This window comes from Anoplolepis gracilipes, chromosome 5 (genome assembly GCF_047496725.1).
Source record: "Anoplolepis gracilipes chromosome 5, ASM4749672v1, whole genome shotgun sequence".
In the NCBI taxonomy this organism is placed as follows: Eukaryota; Metazoa; Arthropoda; class Insecta; order Hymenoptera; family Formicidae; genus Anoplolepis; species Anoplolepis gracilipes.
The window spans coordinates 2,342,658-2,365,526 of NC_132974.1; the positions used below are offsets into that span (position 1 = coordinate 2,342,658).

The 22,869-nt window shown below is 34.8% G+C and overlaps 2 protein-coding genes across 13 annotated transcripts in view; one reads left to right on the top strand and one right to left on the bottom strand.

Moving 5' to 3' along the window:
• Window positions 1-22,869, bottom strand: part of LOC140666249 (uncharacterized) — a 308,424-nt gene that overhangs the window by 110,102 nt on the left and 175,453 nt on the right. The window lies entirely within an intron of this gene.
• The window catches only part of LOC140666248 (RNA binding protein fox-1 homolog 2), a 256,874-nt gene that overhangs the window by 93,546 nt on the left and 140,459 nt on the right, over window positions 1-22,869 (top strand). For 3 of the 12 annotated variants that reach the window (XM_072893220.1, XM_072893217.1, XM_072893219.1), the window contains exon 1: window positions 18,909-19,794. The exons of 1 other annotated variant lie outside the window; for it this stretch is intronic. In XM_072893220.1, coding sequence (XP_072749321.1) covers window positions 19,783-19,794 — 12 coding nt within the window. In that variant the 5' untranslated portion in view covers window positions 18,909-19,782. Of the gene's footprint in view, window positions 1-799; window positions 843-18,844; window positions 19,795-22,869 lie in introns of those variants that run through there. 8 more of the 12 variants (XM_072893213.1, XM_072893222.1, XM_072893223.1 and 5 more) reach the window with 8 other exon arrangements.

The following is a 22,869-nucleotide window of genomic DNA, read 5'->3' on the forward strand; positions in this document are numbered from 1 at the left end:
CGTGGCACGTCGGGGCGGGGGGGTGGGAGGAGGAGGGGATAAAACCAGCACTTTAATTACTTTCTCTCGCGGTTTCGCTAGGAGAACGAACGAGGGAACAAGACGGCGATAACGAAAGAGAATAACACCAGAAAGTGCAATGAAAATTCTTACGCAGCAATTTGCGAATCGATCCGTATTCGTGATTTCCATTTTAGACTGTACCCTTGCAGATTTACCTTGTTGGAAAAGTTACCTTTCCTGTTCCCTCGACTCTCATCGGGCTTTTGAGCGCTTTATTGAATGTCGCAGGTGAAGACGCAGAAGTCTTTCGTCTGCTCTCGTCAGTCAATCGATCAACTGTCAGAAAGATGCGACGTATCTCTTTCTCTTGCCAATGATACTAACTTGAGTTGGATGAAGTTATAAGCGAAGCTCGCGCGTTCACGCGTTCTCCGAATTTAATCTAAATTCTCAGCGCGAGAAATTGGCGTGCAGCGCTATTATTCCGGAAGCTGGTATGGAGTCGGACGTCTCAGTTATGCAAATTAAAGTGAATCTCGTGCTTCAAGAATGCATAATATAATATCTAAAGTGAATTTGAAGTATATTTTGTTGTTTCTTCTTATTTTATAAATTACGATTATTCTAGAATTATGTGAGAATTAATAGTATATCCTTTTTAAATCTGTAATTGTGTAATTAAATATTTATTGTACAAATGCTGATAAGACAAACTTAATCAATAAACAGAGAACCATTTTTAATCATTTCATTCATTATAATAGAAATTACGTTTAAGTTTTTTTATGTGTTGTAGGTCAAACTATCACGCCAAAACGCCCCACCGAATAGCACATATTGTAAGTAACCAATGTCTTTTCATAAAATATTATTTTATGATCAAGATTATTATCATAGAATATATTAGAAATTAAGACATAATATTGAACAGTTATTATACTAAAAATTATTATTTAATGCATCTTAAATTGAATATCAATTTTGCTCTCTCTCTCTCTCTCTCTCTCTCTCTCTCTCTCTCTCTCTCTCTCTCTCTCTCTCTCTCTCTCTCTCTCTCTCTCTCTCTCTCTCTCTCTCTCTGTAAATAAAGAATAGTTTTTGTGGTGAAAATATATATTGTAGACAGTACTTAATGTTTATTTGATATAGAACAGCAGAAACAATTTTAAAATTATTAAATACCATTATTATATTTTAAAATTTTTATATATACATAAGTTTTTATTGTGAAACTTAGAAATTAACATGATTTAATATTATGTTTAATATGAACATCGTTCTGTTCATAAGTAATTTTTAAAGAGATAACGTAGAACGTAGATGACGCAAAATGATTTCTTCTCAGCGTCTATGTAATCTAAAGAGTACTTGAGTATAATTTTTAATCTCTTGCCCGTTTAATCCGACATAATCCCGAGATGAGTTTAGAGAACGTTTTCTCATTACAGAGTTTGTATATCGATTTTTCCGTGGACCGCCACGCGAGAACTTTAATTTGATTTTACCATCATGTTTAGAGTGAGAAATAAGAACAGCCTGTCTAATGCGACGGACAATAAGATTGAACACGTATAAAAAATCAATAGGATATGCTATAAATATTTAATTGAATCGCGAACGTGCCCCAAGACTAAAGTCTGAGATTTAATGTAGGATAGATTCTTATGTTTAAACGGATAATGAGAGGTGTGTTATTTGAGAAAAATACTTAGCAATATTTTTTAGCAATTAACGTTAATCAGAGCATCGAGAACTTTTCTATTTTTAAATTTCCAATACGTCAAAATTATTGATTATTGTTTATATTGTAATTAAAAGAAAATTGACTTTCAGTTCAATCAAAAAATTTATGGAATTATAAAATGAAAAATCAATTTATCTAAAAACACGCATTGTGTACATGTAATTGAAAGCTTTTTGTTTTTGTATAAATAAATTAATTAACTATTTGGAAATAATATCAGATTTATATTGTTGAAAGTAAGTTGAATAGAAGGCTATTTTTCCATTGTGAAAATGTATCAATGCAACAAAAACATTATTTGAAATAGCAGTTACCCGAATATCAAACAGCAAAAATATATTTTTTCACTTTCAAAATATTCGCTGCAATATTTTTATATAAACAAAATTTAAACATTAAACAAAAACTGTTAATGTTCTTCTTTATCGATTTTCTGAAATTTAATTTTCTTTGACAACAACCAGTGGCGACTATCGAAAGTGTATCTAAAGTCGACAGTGACACGCAGGTGATCGACGGATAAAAATGGACTATAATTATATTAATGATCATAAAAGGAAATAGAATAAACGGAAAGTGGCTGACGCGAAAGCAGTTGGTACAGTGCGCCAAATCCGGCGCAAAGAAAACGGACTTAATCCTCTTATGTCCGTCGCAGGGCCACTGTCGGAAAATGGCATTCTTTGCTTGACCTTAAACCTGACAGTAACACGTGAGCGGTACGCGCGTTGAAATACACTAACAGATGACGATTTTTCTTTTGTGATTTTTCTTTCTATGAAGCAAATTGTAAAACAAAGTTTTTTAAAGTGCAAGTTAACGCAAAATCGCACGAAGAAAGCAAGTATTGTGTTTCTATTCGATTGAATATCAATAAAAATGATATTCAATCTGAATGATTGAATGTAACAAAATCTGTTCCATGTTAACATTTTATTTTGATTTTTACAATAATGTAATATTTGCATCATTTTATAATCTCTCTTGATAGATATACATATAGATTTTATATATAATCTCCGCAAAAACCATACAAAAGTTATAATTAATTATGTTAAAGAGGTTAAATATTGATTAACACACATTGAAATCGTCGAATCAAACGCGGCGAAATATGGAGAACGATTTATGAAAAAAAGTGAAAGAAATTTTTTGCGCGTTTTCTCGCTATTATTATAAAGAATTTATAATTAGACGGTACACTTTTGTATAAAAGAATTTTAATTTTCTCATGTTGAATTTGAGGTCGGAAATTAAGTGAATATTTCGAAGTAAAGCTTTTTTCATTGGACGAATTGTCATTGCAGTTGTTTTAGTTTTACGTACTTCTATCTAACGGTCGCATAGTACAAACTTTGTAAAATAAAGAAAAAAACGGAAAAAATTTCAGCAATATTATATAACGAAAAGCTTCTCTTTATTTGAGTATAAAAGGTTGGCATTAATTACGTCTACGATATACATTTTCATATACTTTTATATCCATACATTCTAATAAGGTATAAAAATTTCTTGCGCAAAATAGGACAAATATGTTTACTAAGTAAAAATTTATATATTTTATAAATTTTCAGTTAATTTAGTTAGAGTTATTTTTAATATTTTAGTTTATTTGTGAAAATAATATTTTTTATTAAAACTAATTAATGAAAAACTTATTTATATTATTTCTATGATTACTAAAATAAAATTTTTTTAATACAAACATACGCGATGCAGAATTATTGTAAAGAGAGAGATTTGTGAAAAATTCTGCAAATCTCGTGTTGCAAACATAGGGAATATACGAAGTAGGCACTCACGAAAATAACTTTTAAAGCTACGTGGCAACGCAAACGTGAGTATCTCTCACAGATGAGATGCAGATCCTGCTGGATTCTCGCGATTTTTAGTGCGAATAGGATTAAAAAAGTTGACACCTTTTTATGAGAGAAACGTTTGCATAAACGCAGAAACGTTCCTCTCACAAACGATTTTCATTTCACACTTACTGTAATATATAATTCAACCAATTATTAATTATATTTATAGAGCTATTAATATGAAATATTATTATATATTTTGGAAATATTACGAGATTCTCTTATAATTTAAAATACACATATTACAGCAGGTGACAATGTTGTAATAAAAGCAGAAGTTTTTGCAGTAAGAAAGTATAATTGCATGCGGGCGAGGTTGAAAAATAAATTCTACGTTTCCGGCAGCTCTGGCGACCGTGTTGAATTAAGTTTGTGCTTTACGCGATTTTTTTATACCTCGTTTTATACGAATTTCTAATTCCACTACGAAACCAGAGAGAACTCAACTCACAGCAGTTCGTTTCCCTTTTCGTCGAGACGTCCTAAATCTTATCGCCCAGCAGCAGTCCGATGAATACAGCCCTGAGGTCGGAATTGAAAACGCACCCGGGACACGAGAGGGCAAATACGAGAAAGAGATTCGCGAAATCGTGAGGCGAGGAGGCGATATTGGGCAAAGCCATTTCGTGGGGAGGGATTTCTTGCGAGAAAATCGTACGATTGAATTAGAATCGAGGATATCCGGGATATTCCCGCGGACGTAAGAGAAGTAGCAAAAAGAAAAAGAGAGATACAGAGTGGAGTATGCGCGTATGTGTGTGTCTGTATGTGTGAGAGAAAAGAGGACAAGTCGTGTGAAAAGTCAGTCGCGGGAAAAGCGCAAAGTGCTCGACGAAAATCCCACATGCGCATCCCGGGAATGCAGAAGGAATTACATCAACTGGAAATTTTAATAATCTTGCAGGGAGAAATAGTTCTTTTTAAAGATAAATTTTTTAAATAATCTAGCAAATGTATACGAATATTGGGCGGAAAAAAATAGAGATAAGAAGGAGAGAAATATATGCTTGAGCAAATATACGTTTCTCAAAAAGCGTGAAAATCTGCACAACAAAGATATTTTGTTACGATTGCGAATTATTTACTTAATTTAATCCCGCGATGAAGAATTGCATCGAAAATAATTAAAATGAAAAATCGGTGTTTCGTAAATAAAATACTTTGTCATACATTTGCGCTTCTCGTGCGCTCACTCATTTGATATCGCTGTAATTAGGATTCCATTCGTTATGTGATTATGTCGCCTATGCACAGCCGCGATGCGTTACGTTAATTATGAACGTGAATCAATCCTCGTAGAATTTATTACATAACGGTATCATCATTGTAAATTATACGTATACAATGAAACCTCAAAAACGGATCGTGAATGTATAATCACATCTCTCGAAGGTGAAACATATTATCTGGAGAACGGTGTTGTATTATTCTGCATTTCCATTTTACGAATAAAGATAGAAAATCTTTTTAAATCAAATTTTCAGATATAACAAAAGCCGTTTATCGATACGACAAAAATAAATAATTAAGTTAAATACTGTACAGAGCAGATTAAACAGGCGATTAAAAAGAGCCTTATTACATAATATAAGACTTGCAGTCGCCGTCTTTGCTCACGCTAATTAAATCTCTTGCCTTGCAAATTAGCCCTTTAGTGAAAGGAGACGGAATGTAAGTTACAGGAGACGTGCCCAGGAACGTCGTCTCTCTATTCTATATTTGTCGTCGGTACGTCGTAAAGTGGCTTCCTTTTCATACACGAAAACTGAAATTTCTGCACAAAGCAATATATAATGTACGTACGAATATCGCGGGCGTCGCATTATATACGTCAGTTATATACAACAATAATTAATATACTTATTAATTGAACTAAACGTTATCACGTTTAACGAAGAAATAATTCTGCATTCTCGGGAATATTACAATAGTTTTAAATTATACCATACACAAAATAACTACATAGTATTTAGAAGTAAACTAAACATAATATTATTAATTCTCTCTCTTTTATATATCCTATACATAATTTACTTTTCACACTTTATAAAAAAATTTATATTGATTTCAACACACACAGTCAAGGATAATAGAATTATTTATAACCCACCTGCATCTCTCTTTTATGATAACTATAAACAAAAGCAGGAATATGTTTTTTAAATAATTTATATTATTTGTCGTTAAAATATGTTAAAATCTGAATTATATTATATATACACAAACGTACAATAATTATTGGTATTTTTAAAATCACAATCGAGTGTAAGTACATTTGGTTCGGAAATAGAACACGTAATTGCATACGGGAACACGTCTGTCGTACGGATTCCGGAAATCTCCGTAATGGAGAAATTCCGAGGTTGCATTTACGCGTCGGCAATGATTCCGGTCTCTCTCGCATGATTTTAATTCGCAGCAAGCACTCGCAGTTGTTCCGATGGAAAATCAACGGGACCGTAAGAGCTTTTATTCACCGAGGTCCATTACGCTTCTCGCGACTACTGCGGGGATGATGAATAATTCGAAAGTATTTGCTTTTCTGGTACAACTGGCTGAATTAATAACGGACGGATAACGAAGAATGAATTTTGTTATTATTGGCTAAAGAACACGAACCGCTCGATTTTCACACTCTGTTTATATTTGGAGACTGGACTGATGATGCGAATATGATAGTATAAATTGTGAGCTTTAATGAACTTTTCAGTGAACGAGTTTCTATAATTTTGTGTCAAAAAAAAAAATGTGACGATTTTGTACAGTTCAATCATTGAATTTTTAAAGATTAAAATTGAGATGTCTGATTCTTATCATGAACAGAGAATACACACAAATTTATTTTAAAAAATAATAATTTTCATTATTTTTATTTAAAATTGGGATAAATATAAATATTCAGGTTTTTCGATCATCATTATATCGCGATTTATTGAACATTCTGTGCTTTAACGTACTACATAAAGCTTGTCTCGTTACGATATCATATTACATGAGGGCTTGGGGCGCAAAATCGGTAAATAGAACGGATGTTTCGTACACTACAGGGATCGCTATCGAAAATATAAAGGTGTACTGGGCAAGAGTAATTAAGTATATAATTAAATTACAAAGCTCGGTGATGGTATTAATAGAGTTTTATCGGAAATGTAATTACGTATAATATTGTGTTACACACTGCACGAATATAAAAAAATAAACATGTATTCAGACTTTTTTTTTTCCTCTTCCTTGTTCGTCATCATTTCATATTCAAATATCCAGCGAGGCCTATTTTTCGTAATTTGTATAAATTAAACGCGAAGAATATGCAAAAATATTCGATCAATAATCTATATTTAATTGTGAACTATTTCTTTATAGAGGATGCTTGTAATAGCTGCATTCTTTTTTTATCCGTGTTAATATTTTAAATCAAAGCTTTAATCAATAGTGAAGCATATTCCTTCATCGCTTGTCCAGTTAATGACCATCCTCTTTTTTAATTTACTCTTAATATTTGAAATATTTATTTTAATTTTAATATTCCACTATCTTGTTGTGCAATATAGATTATATTTTTATCGCAATTTAAATGGTATGAAAAACATCGCCGTGAGTCTAATGCTCTCTGTAATACCGATCACGCTTTCCTAGTTTCTCTTGCGGTTGCCAGACGGCACTATTAGATGGCATCATCAGTCGGATCGGATCGTTTCCAACTCGCGCGCAAAATTATTTCGAAAGTTTGTTTAATTATTTGGAAAGATGCGGAGAGCGCGACGTCGTCTCGGTCCTTCGAGCCGAAAATTATTCGACCTAGAGGTATCCAGGAGCATCTCTCTGCGTAATATCAGGATCAGTTATGAGCTGAATCACGAATGGGAGCAAATCAATCGGGAGATTTGGGTATGTGCGGCATAAATCATCTTTAATTTATTTTTGCAGCACTGTATATTTTCGCCTTCGCAACTTGGAGCGCGGCGGCTATATAATGATTGCGCGAAAATGAACCTTATGCGAATTTAGTATGAAGCACAAAATCGCATACGATTTTTGTGTAAAATTATGGCGAACGATAACTCACTGTCGCGAGAAAGGACATTAATAATCGATCTTGTACCAGTCTTTTTAAGCGATGCATATCTTTCGTACAAATTATTTATTTTGAATAAAGTGAAAATGTTTTATTAATTCTAACTAAATGATCTGTCTGATCTTGAAATATTTCTAACATATTATATATATATATATATATATATATATATATATTCATTAGAATTTTATGCCATTTATTAAATAAATAGTTGATATTTTGCGACAATAGATACCGTATAAAATAAAAGTATATAATACTTTAGAGAACGTTAGTAATGAATCTTTAATCTATATAATAAAGAAATTTATTAGAAAATTAATCCTTTATTATTATCGGATAATTTAATCGTTACATAGAGTTATTTTGAAAAGGAACAGAAAGCGGAGGATAATTAAAAATTATTCGTACATTTGATTAATTATTATTGAGTTTTAATATAAAAATTTAATAGAATATGGATTTGATATTTTATCGAAATTGAATATTCTAATCTAGAAAAGGAATAAAATTTTATCGTAATTTAATTATTATCTGAAGTTATATTGGGGAAGGATAGAAAACGGAAGATACATATGTATATATATTAATAATTATTTATATAACTTTTGATTAATTATTAATTTTTAATATTAAAATTGATTTATTTATTTTAACTGAATTTTAATATCAAAATTATAATTTATCATCGTGGATGATTTGCGAGTTAGCTCGCAAAGTAATCCATATCTACTTGGTATTTTAAAATGACTGTGAATTTTCGAGCACTTTCTTTTCACTTTGAATGATTTATTTCCGATTTATTATTTCCGAATTATTTATTTTTTGCTCATCGAACAGCAACAAGCCGAGTTAAGAGACACTCGACGCCATCCGACGTTTATTTTGAAAACGCAACGTGACTCGACCGATCTATAGTAGTTTTGTCGGTAAATGCTGTCTCGATAACGTAGCTCCCTATGTATCCCTTAACTCTCTCGCACATGTAGTAATACATATATTCTTTTGTCGCGTTTGTCGACGATTCTTTTCTGATGAAACGCGATGCAATTAATTACAAAATAATTGGCATCATGAACAAATACAAATATTCTCGTATAACGTCAACTCTGACCCGGCGATGCATTGACGCTTTATTGGAATTTATTGTTGAACGGCAAGCAATTATGATGTAGCGAGATAACCGCCCTGGAAATCGTAGTCCTTTGGAAACAACGCAGCCGTTTATTTGTTTGAGAATATTCAGTCGCGTGAAAGCTGCGAGTGCTAACAAATGGAAATTACACGGTGAAATGAGCACTTGTTATAACTCGATTGCGAGATGATGATACATGACTAAAATTCGACCGCGTTATCGACTGAATTGAAAGAGAAAGAGAGAGCAATATCCGAGAAAAAGAGAGATGTCAGGTTGATTCTGACTTAAATAATTATTATATAAATTTTTCGGCAAAAGAACTTTTTGAATATTGCAAAGAGTCTTGTGCATGCACGTATTTTATGTATAATTATGTATTATTATCTTTTGGAGAAAAAGTCGGTTTAAAAGCTACTTAATTTTATAAATAACGCGGAAACTAGGTATATATATTTTTATTGAAAATGATATTTAAATATTTATCAAAGATTTATCTAAATTTCTACATTCATAGCTATACACTTAATATTATAATATATATATATATATATGTCGATTTTGTTAATGAATTTGGAGAACTTTTCCAATTTAAACTTTTCTCACTTTTAGTAATTATATAGTATTTATTGCTAAATATTCTTTTAGACTTATTAAATTCATTGCATAGATTTTTATAAATAGATTTACTTTAATTTGTATTTATTGAACGAGAGAATTCATTATAGAATTAGTTGATATTTTACGAAAATTCGATTATATGATAGATTTACATGATTATCTGTATACAGAATGTTAGTGAAAGCTTAATAGAAAATTCTACTGTCGGAATGCTTTTAGGACATTACGATTATCGCGATTGAAGAAATTCCTCTTTTCCGAAGAATCGTAGTTTTATTTATTTTATGTTGGGCATTATTGTAAAAATCAAAGTTATATATTTATTTTCAAATGAGATAAGAAATTAATATTTACGGTATTTTTAAATATCTCATAATGACAAACAAATTTTTGATTTACCTATAATCATTAATATTTTTTTATTATCTCGGAATTCTCTTGCTATAAATACATATTACGTATTAATATTTTCAAAGTGAATTTTATTAGAAAGCTTTCTCAGTTTATATATTTAATCGATTTTTTGCGGATGATGATGGGTTTTTCAAACAAAAGCATTGTCATCGTATACCGATCGATTTATTTACGCGCGCAAGACGGAGATTCCTCCATCGAGATTGTCGTCGTCTATTTTCGGTTAGACCTACGATTGTCCTCTCCTCCTGGCGCGCGCAATTGATTTTAGCTCCCGGGACTCTCCATAGCGTTGCCGAGGCGTGGTAAAGCTCGCGATTGAAACAACCGACCGATTCGCCAAATATACGCGGCGCGTATATTTAGCTGGAAAATTGAATCCGTGCCAGGATACAGCCCTGTAATCCGATCCTCTCTCTGCCGGCGAAGGGGGATGTTTTCGCGTTCCCGCAGGATCTACTCGCTCGCGTCGTTTGCCTAAAATAATTACTCTTATCAAAGAACCGCGAGAAAGCGAAAGAATCGAATTCGCTTGTTCAGCGAAAGCAGGATTACAGGACAATCTCTAGCTCGCGCACACAACGCGCGCATTTTCCTACCTCTCGTTCAATAATAATACCGTTGAATTATACAGTGCGATAGCATACGACATTTAGCTTTATAATTATAACGTGCGTCAATAGCAGGTTAATATTGGCAAAATGTATTAATTTAACATTCCATCGCGTCCCACTTTTATTATAAAGTCTTCAAATCTTTTAATATTTCAATTTTTCAATTGATATTGAACATCTTGATAACTCGATATGAAATTTCCATTAAAGTAAAATTCAATTTAAATAAAAAATTAAATTTTATCTGTCTATGAAATCTTTAAATTTTCAATATTATATCGTCGTAATTAAATCTGATTGAAAATATATTTATTGAATGAATTTCAATTTCGTTAAAGAGAGAAAATTCCTATATTAAAATTTATAGTATAAATAATATATTATGTAAATTGTAAAATTGATACAAATAATATATCAAGATTGAACTCTTTTTGTACGCCGTCTTGCAAATCGAATCAGACAGGTACTATCTGTGTCGAGGAAAGAGATTCATATCTATCGAGAAAAATGTCTAGGAAGCACACGATCCGCTTTGATATATGAAAAGCTGCACGTGGGGATAATTAGTGTCGTGCTAATTATGCGCTTATCCAAACTCGACCTGTCACACATCTCCATATTCAGTCTTTATGTAAATATTCTCTGCGTTTCTCGCTCCGTTTCTGACTTGACACTTGCAAGAAAATTCTCTTTACGTGAATTCTTGGATTTTATCTTTCCGTCATTTACACGAGAGAAATCTAATGTGCGCGCGTGTGTTTAAACATTATTGCATTACGCGCGAAGGTCTTTCCCTAATATGGATCCAGATCGAAAATAAAAGGAGTCTATATAATCAAATATCTTCAACAATGAAGAAAATAATTGAAAAAAATTAAGAAAAATGGAAATAAAATGATATATTTAGAAAAAACGTGGTATATTGTGTCTCAAAATATATATATATATACATGAAATAATTATATAATTATATTGTGATAACTATATAATTATTGCAATATAATTTTTTTAATTCAATGATATTTATGTTTTTCGATAAAAAAAGTTTAGCCGAAATTCTCGATTCGAAGCTGAGATAAATTTGTTACGTTTCTTATTTCCGACTCGCTCTTTGGAACGTAGACAGGTCGGAATTTCCGCGCTGCTCTTTTTACCGCTGCCTTCATGGATTTTATTTTGCAGCTACGTCTAAGAAACATTCGACCTCAGCGAAAGAATCAATTCGTCAAGGCGTCATTGCACTTGTCTCGCGATTTGTAAAAAGTTGTACTCGTGTTACTTGTTATTCTTTAGTCAAGTAGATGACTTTTACATAACATGTTCTTTATATAATAACTATAATAAAAATACGGAGAAAGAACATCAAAGAAAATTCTTTCGTGCATTTTAACAAAAGTAATTTTTTATTTTTATTTGTTTATTCTATATTAAACAGCTTTTTTAAGAGGATTAAAACATTCTCATATAATTAGCGGTGAGCTTAGAGGAACTTTACGGTTCGTTGGTACTCTTAAGCATGACAAACATGCCATTTGCCCGATTTCTACCATCTTACCGTGTTATAATTACACACTTTATTACCTAATCTAATTTAATCTGGTTGAAATTACATAAAGTGCATATTCGAAAGGAAATATTTTTTATTCATTCAATTAGTTTTTTTAACGCACTTTTTTTTATCACAAAAGCGCGCACAACGCGTTTTAACCGCAAAATTATCATGACATTTCGAACTCTGCACTACGGATAAAAGTTGCACGCTTTCGCGAACGCGCTACCATATTTTACCACACAATATGTGTTTTAAGAGGAAAAAGAACGCGAGCGTGTCCGCCCCCTGCGCGAGATAAAACGTTCGTGGCGTGCATCGCGTGTTTGTTACCGTCGAGCTGTCCTCGTTAATCCGGCCGTCGTATGCAGCCTTAAGGTCGTCATGATATATCGGAAGCAGTTGTAAAATCACGTAAACTAACTTTGAAAAACTCCAAAAGGCTTAAGCAGGCGTTTAAGTACGTTTTGTGCGTTTCATCGAGAAGATTGAGCGCTCTTCGATCACATTGTCATTGTAGAAAATTCAGACAGCGTAGTATATTACGTATTTATACAGCTGTTTACACAGAAAAGTGTGAATGAACTCTTTCATGCGATACATACATAAATTTCATTTAATTTTTTATTATGAATGTTACAAGAGAAATTTGAAATTAAAGAAACACAACACTTGAAATAATTAAATTGAATTAATTTTCACAACGTCATGATAATTTATTCGATCTATACTTAAGTGTTGTAACGAACATTGCGTGTGATATTAAAAATATTAATATATTATATCTTGAATTTCTATTTCACTCTTTGGAGTCGAATGAAAATTTGAGTTAAATAAAGAACCGTATCTCATTGAACGTAGATCATTTTAGAACTCTTACCGAAAATTAATTATTCCCAATGTCGCAACCTTGGCACTCTTCGCTTACTGCAGCACTGACACGCGGATAAAATATTACAGGTGTGAAACATGGTATCCTCGTGACAGTATTTTTCAACGAGTCTAATTTTAGAGATTTTCCGAAATATATTTCCGAGAATCTAAAATATATATATATTTGGAACCTTTTTGAAAGAAAGATAGAGAAGGAACATCAAATCTTTTGTGATTTTCTTTGGAAATATTCCATCAAATGATTGTAATATATTTCGATTAAAAATTATTTTAATTATCAGCGATTATAGTGGACGACATCCTTTGCCTGAAATACCTGTTATTGACGATCGTAGATTGAATTCTCAAGACGTTTACGAGCCTTCAAGGAGCGCTTAAAATCGTAATAACGCGTATCTATTAAACTAACGGCCCATTAAAGAAGAAAAACTTTCACCGCAATTACGTGATCAATCTTTAAAAAAAACACACCCGTGCGTGAACGACGACGGCTAAATCGTTAAGTATAAGCTCGGGTAAGCGTAATTTTTTTAAGAGCCTGTAAAAAAGATTTCGCAAAAACTAGTAATTTGAAATTTTACGCTTTGTAAAGTCTTCTGTTTAACGTAAATATGGAAATAATACAGGTCGTTCTCTTACAACTGTCCGTTTAAATTAGCGTAATTATTTCGAAAATTAATTTTGTAATTCTTTCACGCACACGTAAACGCGACAGGGTACACATCGATTAGTGATAGTTCATTATCGTTGTTGATCAATATCGATTAGGGGCTAACCAACAGTTTGTCGGTCGGCTGAGTTATTGATCGGACGAGCAAATTCGCGTACAACGTGGCGGCATCGGTTGAATCATGTTACGCAATACGGCAGTGACATTTCTCATTATAGAAGCTTTGAACTTGTTTATCTCAGTTTATGATAAATGTCACTTCCATGTTGCATAACACGCTTCTATTGTAATGGGACGTGACACAATGTAGGAAATTAAATTCCACGCGATATAGCTGACGTAAAAATAGATTCCGATTTTTTTTTTCTTCTTTTAATTCACATCGCACAATTGTAATAGGATGGAAGTTTTAAATCCGCTTTCCATATGTCAAGCAAGATTATCGCGATGTTAGCAGGAGTCACTATGCTCACCGGTAGCTTCTCAACGCCGTTCGCTCTCCTAGTCGTCATGGAAACGCCTCTTTGAGATTCTCCCTCGAGTCAAGTGTAGGCAGTTATCAGAAGGTATACAGGATGCAAGGTCGATCCTTAGGAAAACGACACTGCTCTCTCTTATAATATCGAATAATATAAATTGGCCGATAAATCTAAACGATTGTATCTATAGGCATGCTCATGTATTAGTCAGCAATTTGTCTTTGCAGCTTCAATTTGCTTCGGAGATGTTTCTTTAACGCGAACTTTATCGTTGATACAAAAATATATTGCAACCATTTCGATTTATTCGATTAATTCGCGTGATATTATTTTTTTTATTTTTAGTAACAGATTTATCTATTTGCGAACGCTGAATCTGGGCTTTTCGAAATCGATAATGATTCGGATAGAACGGTGTCTTCTCTCTCTATAAACGGCAAGATATTCTTTTATTTTTCTCCATTAGAACGGTGATATCGATGCTTAAAGGAATCGTCCTTCGTTGGAATTAAGGGATATAGAAAGGATAAATCCGGACGAAGAGTTCAAACGATCCTCGCGAAATCCCGAGCGACGAACGATTCATCGTACTTTTTTACCCGATCGGATCCTCTTCGTGTCACCCTTCTGTCGCTTGGCAGTGGCTTATGGGATTCCGTTTCTCTCTACCGCCTTCGAAATCCGCGGCAGGGACAGGATGTATCGTAAAAAAAAAAAAAAAAAAAAAGAAGGAAGTGTTCGAAAAATCGAAGATGACCTATAAACCGAGATATCATCATCGCGATATAACGACTGGTATACGAATGTCTATTCACTTATTCCTTTTTCATTTCCTTTTTCTAAGGAAATATTTTATAGTCAAATCGAGCGAGCATGTAGGTTGGATTTTTCAGGAAATAGTTTATGTGATTTCTTTACAACGTATTTGTATTTTTCTTGTTTGGCATATTTTATTTCATTTTGATTTCGCATAGTTTATTACACTTGACAACTCTTTTATTCTTAAAGGATCTTTCGTTGAATTTTAATTTAGGAGACTCACACATTCTTTATTGAAATTAAAATCTGATTATATAATTGTCATAGATATTTGTGACTTAAGAAATAATTTATTTTTATGCCAGAAATTTATATATGAAATAAATATTGGAAGTAAAAGCCTTATTAATTAATAATGTATACATTTAACTGAATAACGATAATAATATGTATTATTGATACACATATAAGCTGTAGTATTGCATAACCAGGTCGTTAATCAAATATTCAATAGATTACCTAGATGCAGCGTCATTTAATTATTAGATTCATTTGTGATTCATCGCGTACAGTCCGCGGTCAGAATTTCTATTATATTAATCGTTAGATGCGACATTATTCGGCGTCGTTCATATTATATTATCATCGCACAGATAATTATCTCCGACGACTAATATACCGCGTTTTGCCCCCGATATAACAGGGGAGAGCGTGAATCCCTTGGCTCATATAACGCCTTGCATCCCGCGCGATACTTTGTCGCTCGCCCCTTTCATTCCCTCCCCTCAAAAAAGATCCGATAAATTTATCCTTCTCGATCTCTCCTCCTTTCGTCCGCCCGCCTTCATTCTTCTCCTTCGGGACTCTCTTCTCGTCGCTCCGCGTTTTCGTTCGTGTGGTCGGGCGTAAAACATTTATAGTGTCAGGACCGTGTAAACCGCCGACGAGAGAGAAGGTGCCGGCATACCAGGACTCTGAATGGCGTCGTCGGGTGTGCGCGCATGTGCGTTCCAGCTGCAACGCACGTCCACGCGTGGAGGGTTCTAAAAATATGCGCGCGCGCGCGGCCACCCCGAGTGTACTTGAAACTGCAGCAGCAGCAGCAGCAGCCGAGTTCGCGGGAGAAAAAAAAAAATGGATTTTACGACGCCCGGTTCGATATTGCGTGCGCTGCTCTTCGAGGAAATTAAACACGAAAAGTGCATGCATACACCCACAGAAAAGATTTAATGCTATTATTTTTCAATCTGTCATAAAGTAGGATCGTCGATATAGGGACGATCATATTTATTATTAAAGAAACAATATTTTAATCTTGTTGGAAAATTCTTAAATCTAAAATAATATGAGCTCTTGGTGCTATCTCGTTAATTTTTAGTAAGGTGTTGCTTGATAGCGCCAATTATTATGACGTTAACATCAAGCATCAGTTATTCTAAATGTAAGAATATATAAAATTTAGATCTGTATCTCTAACAATAAGTATATAATACAATTTTACTTAATTCGAGAGAGGAGAATAGGAATAATTTATTTAATTTTAAAATTGTTTTTTTTTTATACAACATGAGATTGTGACGATGACTAAACATATTAAGAATATCAACATCCGTGAAGTTTTTCGTAAGTTTTTTCTCTCGTAACATCTGCAAACTTTTTTTATCGATCTCTTTTTATATATCTCTTTTCTGGAAAAGCACGAACTCCAGTCGTACCTCATCACTCGACGTTATGGTGAACTGCATTTATTTGATATTTCCTTTTCGATATGGTGCGCGCGATATACTTTATAGTCATCGATGGTAAATGCACCGTGAATATATCTCGTGGATGAGGATATCTCTATATTTCCACCGTCGCTAGCTATCGCGCTGTCGACGACGGTACAGCAGAGAATCCCTTTCCATCTGGAGAGGGTTTCTGGCGCGTTATTCTAAGCACTATAGCTTTTGCGCCCTCTCGTCCCATCTCTTGGTTTCTATGGTGATCCGAAGAGGGGTTGCGTCCCCTGTGAATCACCCCGCAGGTTGATTGTCGGTGTGTATATATATATATATATATATATATATATATATATACAATATATATATATAACGCTAGCTATACGGGAGGCGATCCATAAGCGGCGAAATACTTCCTACTTCTTGCGTACGCAACTACTCGGCAGACGGTTCGTTTGCAATTTATCGTTTCTTCTTATTCCTTCGTCATCGCTTGTTATCGGAAAAGGTGTTAACGTAGAATAACGAGGCAGTGCGGCAATCGATTCACGAGAAACTATAACAAGCCAGAGGCGGCGGCGGCGGGGGGGGGGGGAGAGGGGAGGGGCGAGGGGGTTTTAAACAAGTTTCGACAGCGTGTGTCTATTTGTCAGTATTACGAGATTTCGCGGATTTGTGTTGATAACAACGGATGCGCACATTTCGACGAGAAAAATCCCCGCGCTCCATCCCGTCCCGCAGGGTTATAAATTGTAATTGCCGGCGACTGGACCATCGTGATATCGCGCCTTTCACATTATTCGTTTCTCCGCGGCGGACCGTCCCTGGCCGCGTTCCAGGGGGGATAAATTGAACAGGATTTCGTTGTGTCTCCCGCAACTTCCTCTCCGGCAACTCTTCTTGCCGAAACTTTTGCCGAACCCCGCGCGTTTTCTCGTCAGTCGGTTCTCCACTTGCACGAACTTTCGTTGACTTTATTGAACCGGACGAATGCGGCGAACGCGCGCGACGAGACTGAAATAATAGTCTACCGCCTCTAGACGACGATGTAACTCGGGCTTGTCAACGCCGTCATAATTACAGACCGCGATCGATAACTTATCACTCAGAAGCTCGAAGCACGTACAGCTAGTCTACCCAAAGAGTTAATAGCTCTTGAATAAATACGATACATTATTTCGTGATTTCTGCTGTCTTTTTACACATGTATGGCTTTTTATCAAAACACATGATTTATGATATAAATATATAAAAGAAGACTCTAATCTTATCATAGTCTTTCAAAATTTGCCTAAAATTAGAGAATCGTTAAGTAATAATTTATATATGCATAAAGCAAAATTATTTTCTGAAAAGTACTATATCACGTAATAAAGTTAGACACACATACATCGAATATGTAATTAATTATCTTTGATAATCTTATGCGAGCGGAGATAAACATCTTTCGTACAAAGTTTAAGTCGCTAGGGGAGTTGGTAAAATTTTGAAATTCCATTAGATAGATAATCCATAGAGATTATACGAGGAATCTTGTTAAGACGATATGCGTACTCGCGCGAGCGAATTATGGATTATTCAATCGACGCGATATTTCTCATGTTGAAATATTTCGGAGCATGATTAAGATCACGGGTGAACGAATAAGACATTTTAAACGTGCTTATTGGAAAAGACGATGGGAAAAAGTATCGTTTATACGAATGGCAATAAAAAACAGTAATGAACACGCGATGCGCGAGTGCGAAGTACAAATAACGAGCGATGAACGATTTCGCAATCCTGTGTAATTGCTTCGCTTCAAGAAAATTGAGAAAGTAAGCGAGGAACCGATTATCCCTGCCATATCGACGAACGTTTTTCTTTCAAACGATTTTAGATTGATTTTGCACGATGAAAAAAGATCTAAACATTTTTTTTTTTTTCGCTTCAAAGAAATATTAAGCAAAGTCAACGAAATATAATAATTACATAAAGTCATATAAATTATAATAAGAAAGCCTATATGTGTGAAAGAAGTCGTAATATATCTTTTACAGAAGAGAGAAAAAAAATTTACATAGGAAACAAATACCACTCTTTAATTTCATTTTTTAAATGAGATTATTTTATTGAAAAAAAATTATAATATGCATATTTTTATATAGATAGTACATATATATATATATATATATATATATATATATATATATATATATATCTATATACATTTATGAATATGTATTTTATGTATACCTATAAATATGCAATTTATATATATAAATTACAGTATATATAATACAGTGACAGAATGCTTTTAACAAGACGGTAGTCGTATCTTAGTGAATAAAGACGTTGATATACGCGCGCATGTATAAATAAGAGGATGTGTTTGCCGAAACGTCAAGTGTAAATCCTGAGTCAATCGCGTCGCATAGTCTCTCAAGCTTTGATTAACCGCGCGTATGTATACACAGACACGCGCACACACATATGTACGTGCGCGCTGATCGAGCTCGCAATAGTACGCGGGGGCGACCGCGAGGCGGCGTTGAGAGCGGCGTGCCTGGTGGCGTCGCTAGTGGTCAATGGCGCCGGTTGATAGCGGGATCGTTGTTAGTCACGTCGGGACCACGTACAGTGACGGTCGTGGAAATAGAGAGTCGTAAAGTCGGCAGACAGAGACAAAAACGCGGAGCGATCGCGAGGGGAAGCGATATCGTGGACACGAAAAGCATCGCGTGAGAGAGAGAGAGAAGGTGACAGAAAAACAGCAGGCGGGCGTATCAGTACCAGAGAACGCCGTCGTCACTCTCGATTCAGTATATAAAGCTCCGGGCGACTCGTCGTGCGCTGCTAATCCGTAGTGCGTGGGTCCATTCGTGCGCGCGCGCGTGCGTATGTATTATCGCGTGTGTATCTACCTCGTTTCGGTGAGTGCGGGAGTCTAGGAGACGGACGTGCGTCGTTGTCTCGGTGTCGATTTCATTTGTGTCGTTTCAACATCCCCGCTCGACGGAGGGAACGAGACGCCGCGACGGCCAACGCGTCATAGTAGTGTGCCTAAACGCGGAAAGAAGGAGAGATAGGAGTGCCTGTAGAGAGGAAGAGGACAAGCAAGCGACGTAGAAGAGAGGCGGCGGTGGAGGCGGAGGAGGGGGAGGCGGCAGTACGAAGTGACGGATTTGTTTTCTTACACAACGGTGGAGCAAAACGGCCTCAAGCTGTGGGGCTCTGGGGCGTTTTTCCTTCCTCCGCAAGGGATGTACTACCCTGTAAGTGTTGCATTATGTTATAGTTTATGGGCGACAAAAAAAAAATTCACCTAACTATTCACCGAGCTCTCGTTATTCCGTTCGACGCTCGCGAAATAACCGAAACGTTTGTACCCTTATTATTCTTACGCCCCTGTCCCGTTCGCGATGAGAAAAAGGTCTCGAGAGCGTCGCGTCGGTTCGATAAGAGGCGTCGGGTCGACGGACCACGCTATCCGTCGGCGCCAACTCGCCTCGCGATTCGTCGCCGAACAATTGGACAGAGTGGCGGGAACAGTGCCCTTTACTCGTAGCTCCTTTCTCCGAACACGAATGATTATACTCTCAAGTAACGCTCCAATCCATTTGCATTCGCGCGAATAATCTCGGTATAATGCAGTCTTAATTTCATTATGTTCTCTCCTATATCGTATATATTTATATGCTTTATTGACGCTGGAATTTACAAGGAACAATTGGTATACATTTTTTTTTTTTTTTTTTTTTTTTTTAAAGCTCTTCTCAACACGTTTTAAACATGTGACTTTTCTTGAATCGGCACGGTGTGTGGCATGCATGACTTTCATCGATCCGCCGCTCGTGTCTATGCTGCTTGAGCCTCCGCGTCCTGTTTTTTTCCTTTTCCCTTCGATTCTCGCTGCTTCTTCCTTCTTCGTCGCGCCAACGCGGACGAGAACGCACGAAATTGCGTGAACGTCGAAAGCGGTCCGACGGTGAATGTCCTTGAGCATCGATGGCTCCGTTTGTTATCTCCTCTTCCAACGTGAATCTTTGTTCTTTCCTCATAACCGAAACTCCGATGTTGTAGGTTATGTTCGCCTTGGTGCTGTAAACGAACAGAGAGAGAGAGAGAGAGAGAGAGAGAGAGAGAGAGAGAGATATATATGTATATATAAAGAGAAAGGGAAAGGATGAGGGAGCGTGGGAAAGAGCGAGATGACGTTATTCTACTGGTTAGCTCGTTTTCGGAATAACTGTCGGAGGAACGCCTTGAACGGCGCATGGCTCGTGTATTAGCGAAAATGAACGTGAAACTGAGGAAATATTCTTCGATTTAACGGCGAGAGAGATTTAACGCGCTGTCCTGTTTGATGCGTCGCGTTAGCCAGTGAAAGTTAAATAACCGCTTGTTTTGCTGCTGCTACTAATCGCACATATGATAATTAAATAATGTTCGGTGATAAAAATTTTAAAATTATTTATCGAGATTAATCGAGGTATAAATGGCGACGATGGAGTATATTTCATTGGAGAAAACCACAGTGATGATTATAAAAATTTGGTTTATTCAACAGATGGCAAGAAATTATCATATAACGTTAAGAATACGTTTTATCGTGAGAAAATACTGCGGTATTATTCTCTCTAAAGTTAAAATTAGTCTTTAAAATTTCAAAGATGCTTAGTCGACTTTTAAAGATATCATGTGGAATTTCAAAGAATGAAATATCATTTTATTATTTTAAGCAGATAAAAATAAAAATTTATTATTGTACTTTGGACGAATTAAATTTTGAGACACGGTCTGTCTCAAAAATAATTGTTGTTCTATAGATAATACAATGCTAACAGTTAGAATAGTGTATACATTCTATTTGAAAAAATGCATTTTTTGTTGCATCATAAAACTTCTGAGAATCACTTCGGTTCACTGAGATTCACATATTCTTTTTTTTGTTACAATGAAAATTGGCCTCTGTCGAAGCCTTTTGGATTTTAGAAATCATGTTATAACGTATTGTCCTTTTAGCTTCAGACATTTTCTCTTGGGACGAATTTCTTTTATTGTATTAAATTATTTCAATGCAAAAATTCTTCTACTGTATTAAATTATTTCCATACAAAAAAGTAGTGAACATTGTTTTGACTTTCTATTTATACATTTAAACTTTTTTTGATTCTTTTTTCTTCTTCTAAACTAAACTCTGATATTTTATTAAAAACTCATTGAATCATTTTGAGTGTTTCCAAAAATGATTTTTTGAACTTGATACAAATGTTTGCTCTTGGCTCCATTATCGGTTTTTCGAAGAATTTGAGAAAGATACTCTCACTTTTCTTGTCGTAGCAAATGAAAAGAGCAATGTAGCTTAACTAAATTTTACAAGATTATAAATGAAGTATTAAAGAAAAAGGCTGCATGTTATTTTAACGATATTACTTATGCCATCTGTGGAATATTTTTGTGGACTATTTATATATACATACATATACACACATTAATTAATATGAACTCAAGGCTTATTCAAAATAATGATGGTTTATCAATAATATAATAAAGAATTACTAATAATATAAATTTTATTATTTTCCTTGAGAAAAGAAAATTTTAACAAAAATTAAATATGCATTTAATCGCTTTTATAATGCATTATATTACAGATAAAACGATTTGTAATATTACACCTTCTGTAAATTATTACTACTTAAAAAAACTTATACTAGATTATAACATTAGACTCATACAATTTATTTAATTGGCTAATATATAAAATATATGTAGAAGTGGAGGAAAAGAGAGAGGAGAGAATGTGTAATTTATATACATTTATATAAAATCGAAAGTAAACGAGGTTAATATTCCACTTTCTCTTCCAACATACATTCCCAACGAAAGCTTGTGCAATTTTTTTCGTATGTATTTCTCTCTCTCTCTCTCTCTCTCTCTCTCTCTGTATCGTTATATTACAAAATAACGTAATATCACAGGCGTTTGAAATTATTTGAACGCAGGTAACGCAGAACGAGTATGGAATGGGTAGCTTTTGTTCAGGCTGCCTGTGTTATTTTGTATATGATATTCCGTATACATGTGTTCTCCCCAGAATGCGCAGGTAGGCGCTCTAAAACGGAGCGGAGAATACCGGCTTTTCCGGACCCCCCCTTCCTCCCCCCCCCGAAGCCGACGAATGGTCCCCCGCGCCGCTCGCTCCAAGATCTCTCCTTTGTTCGCACAACCGTCGGTAGAGAATTGAATTTCACTCACAATGTGAAGCTGACCTTTTTCTTTCTCGTCCTCGGTAGGCCTTGTACACCGTTTGGTCGCGCTGTTGGTTTTGCCAGAAGAAGTACTGC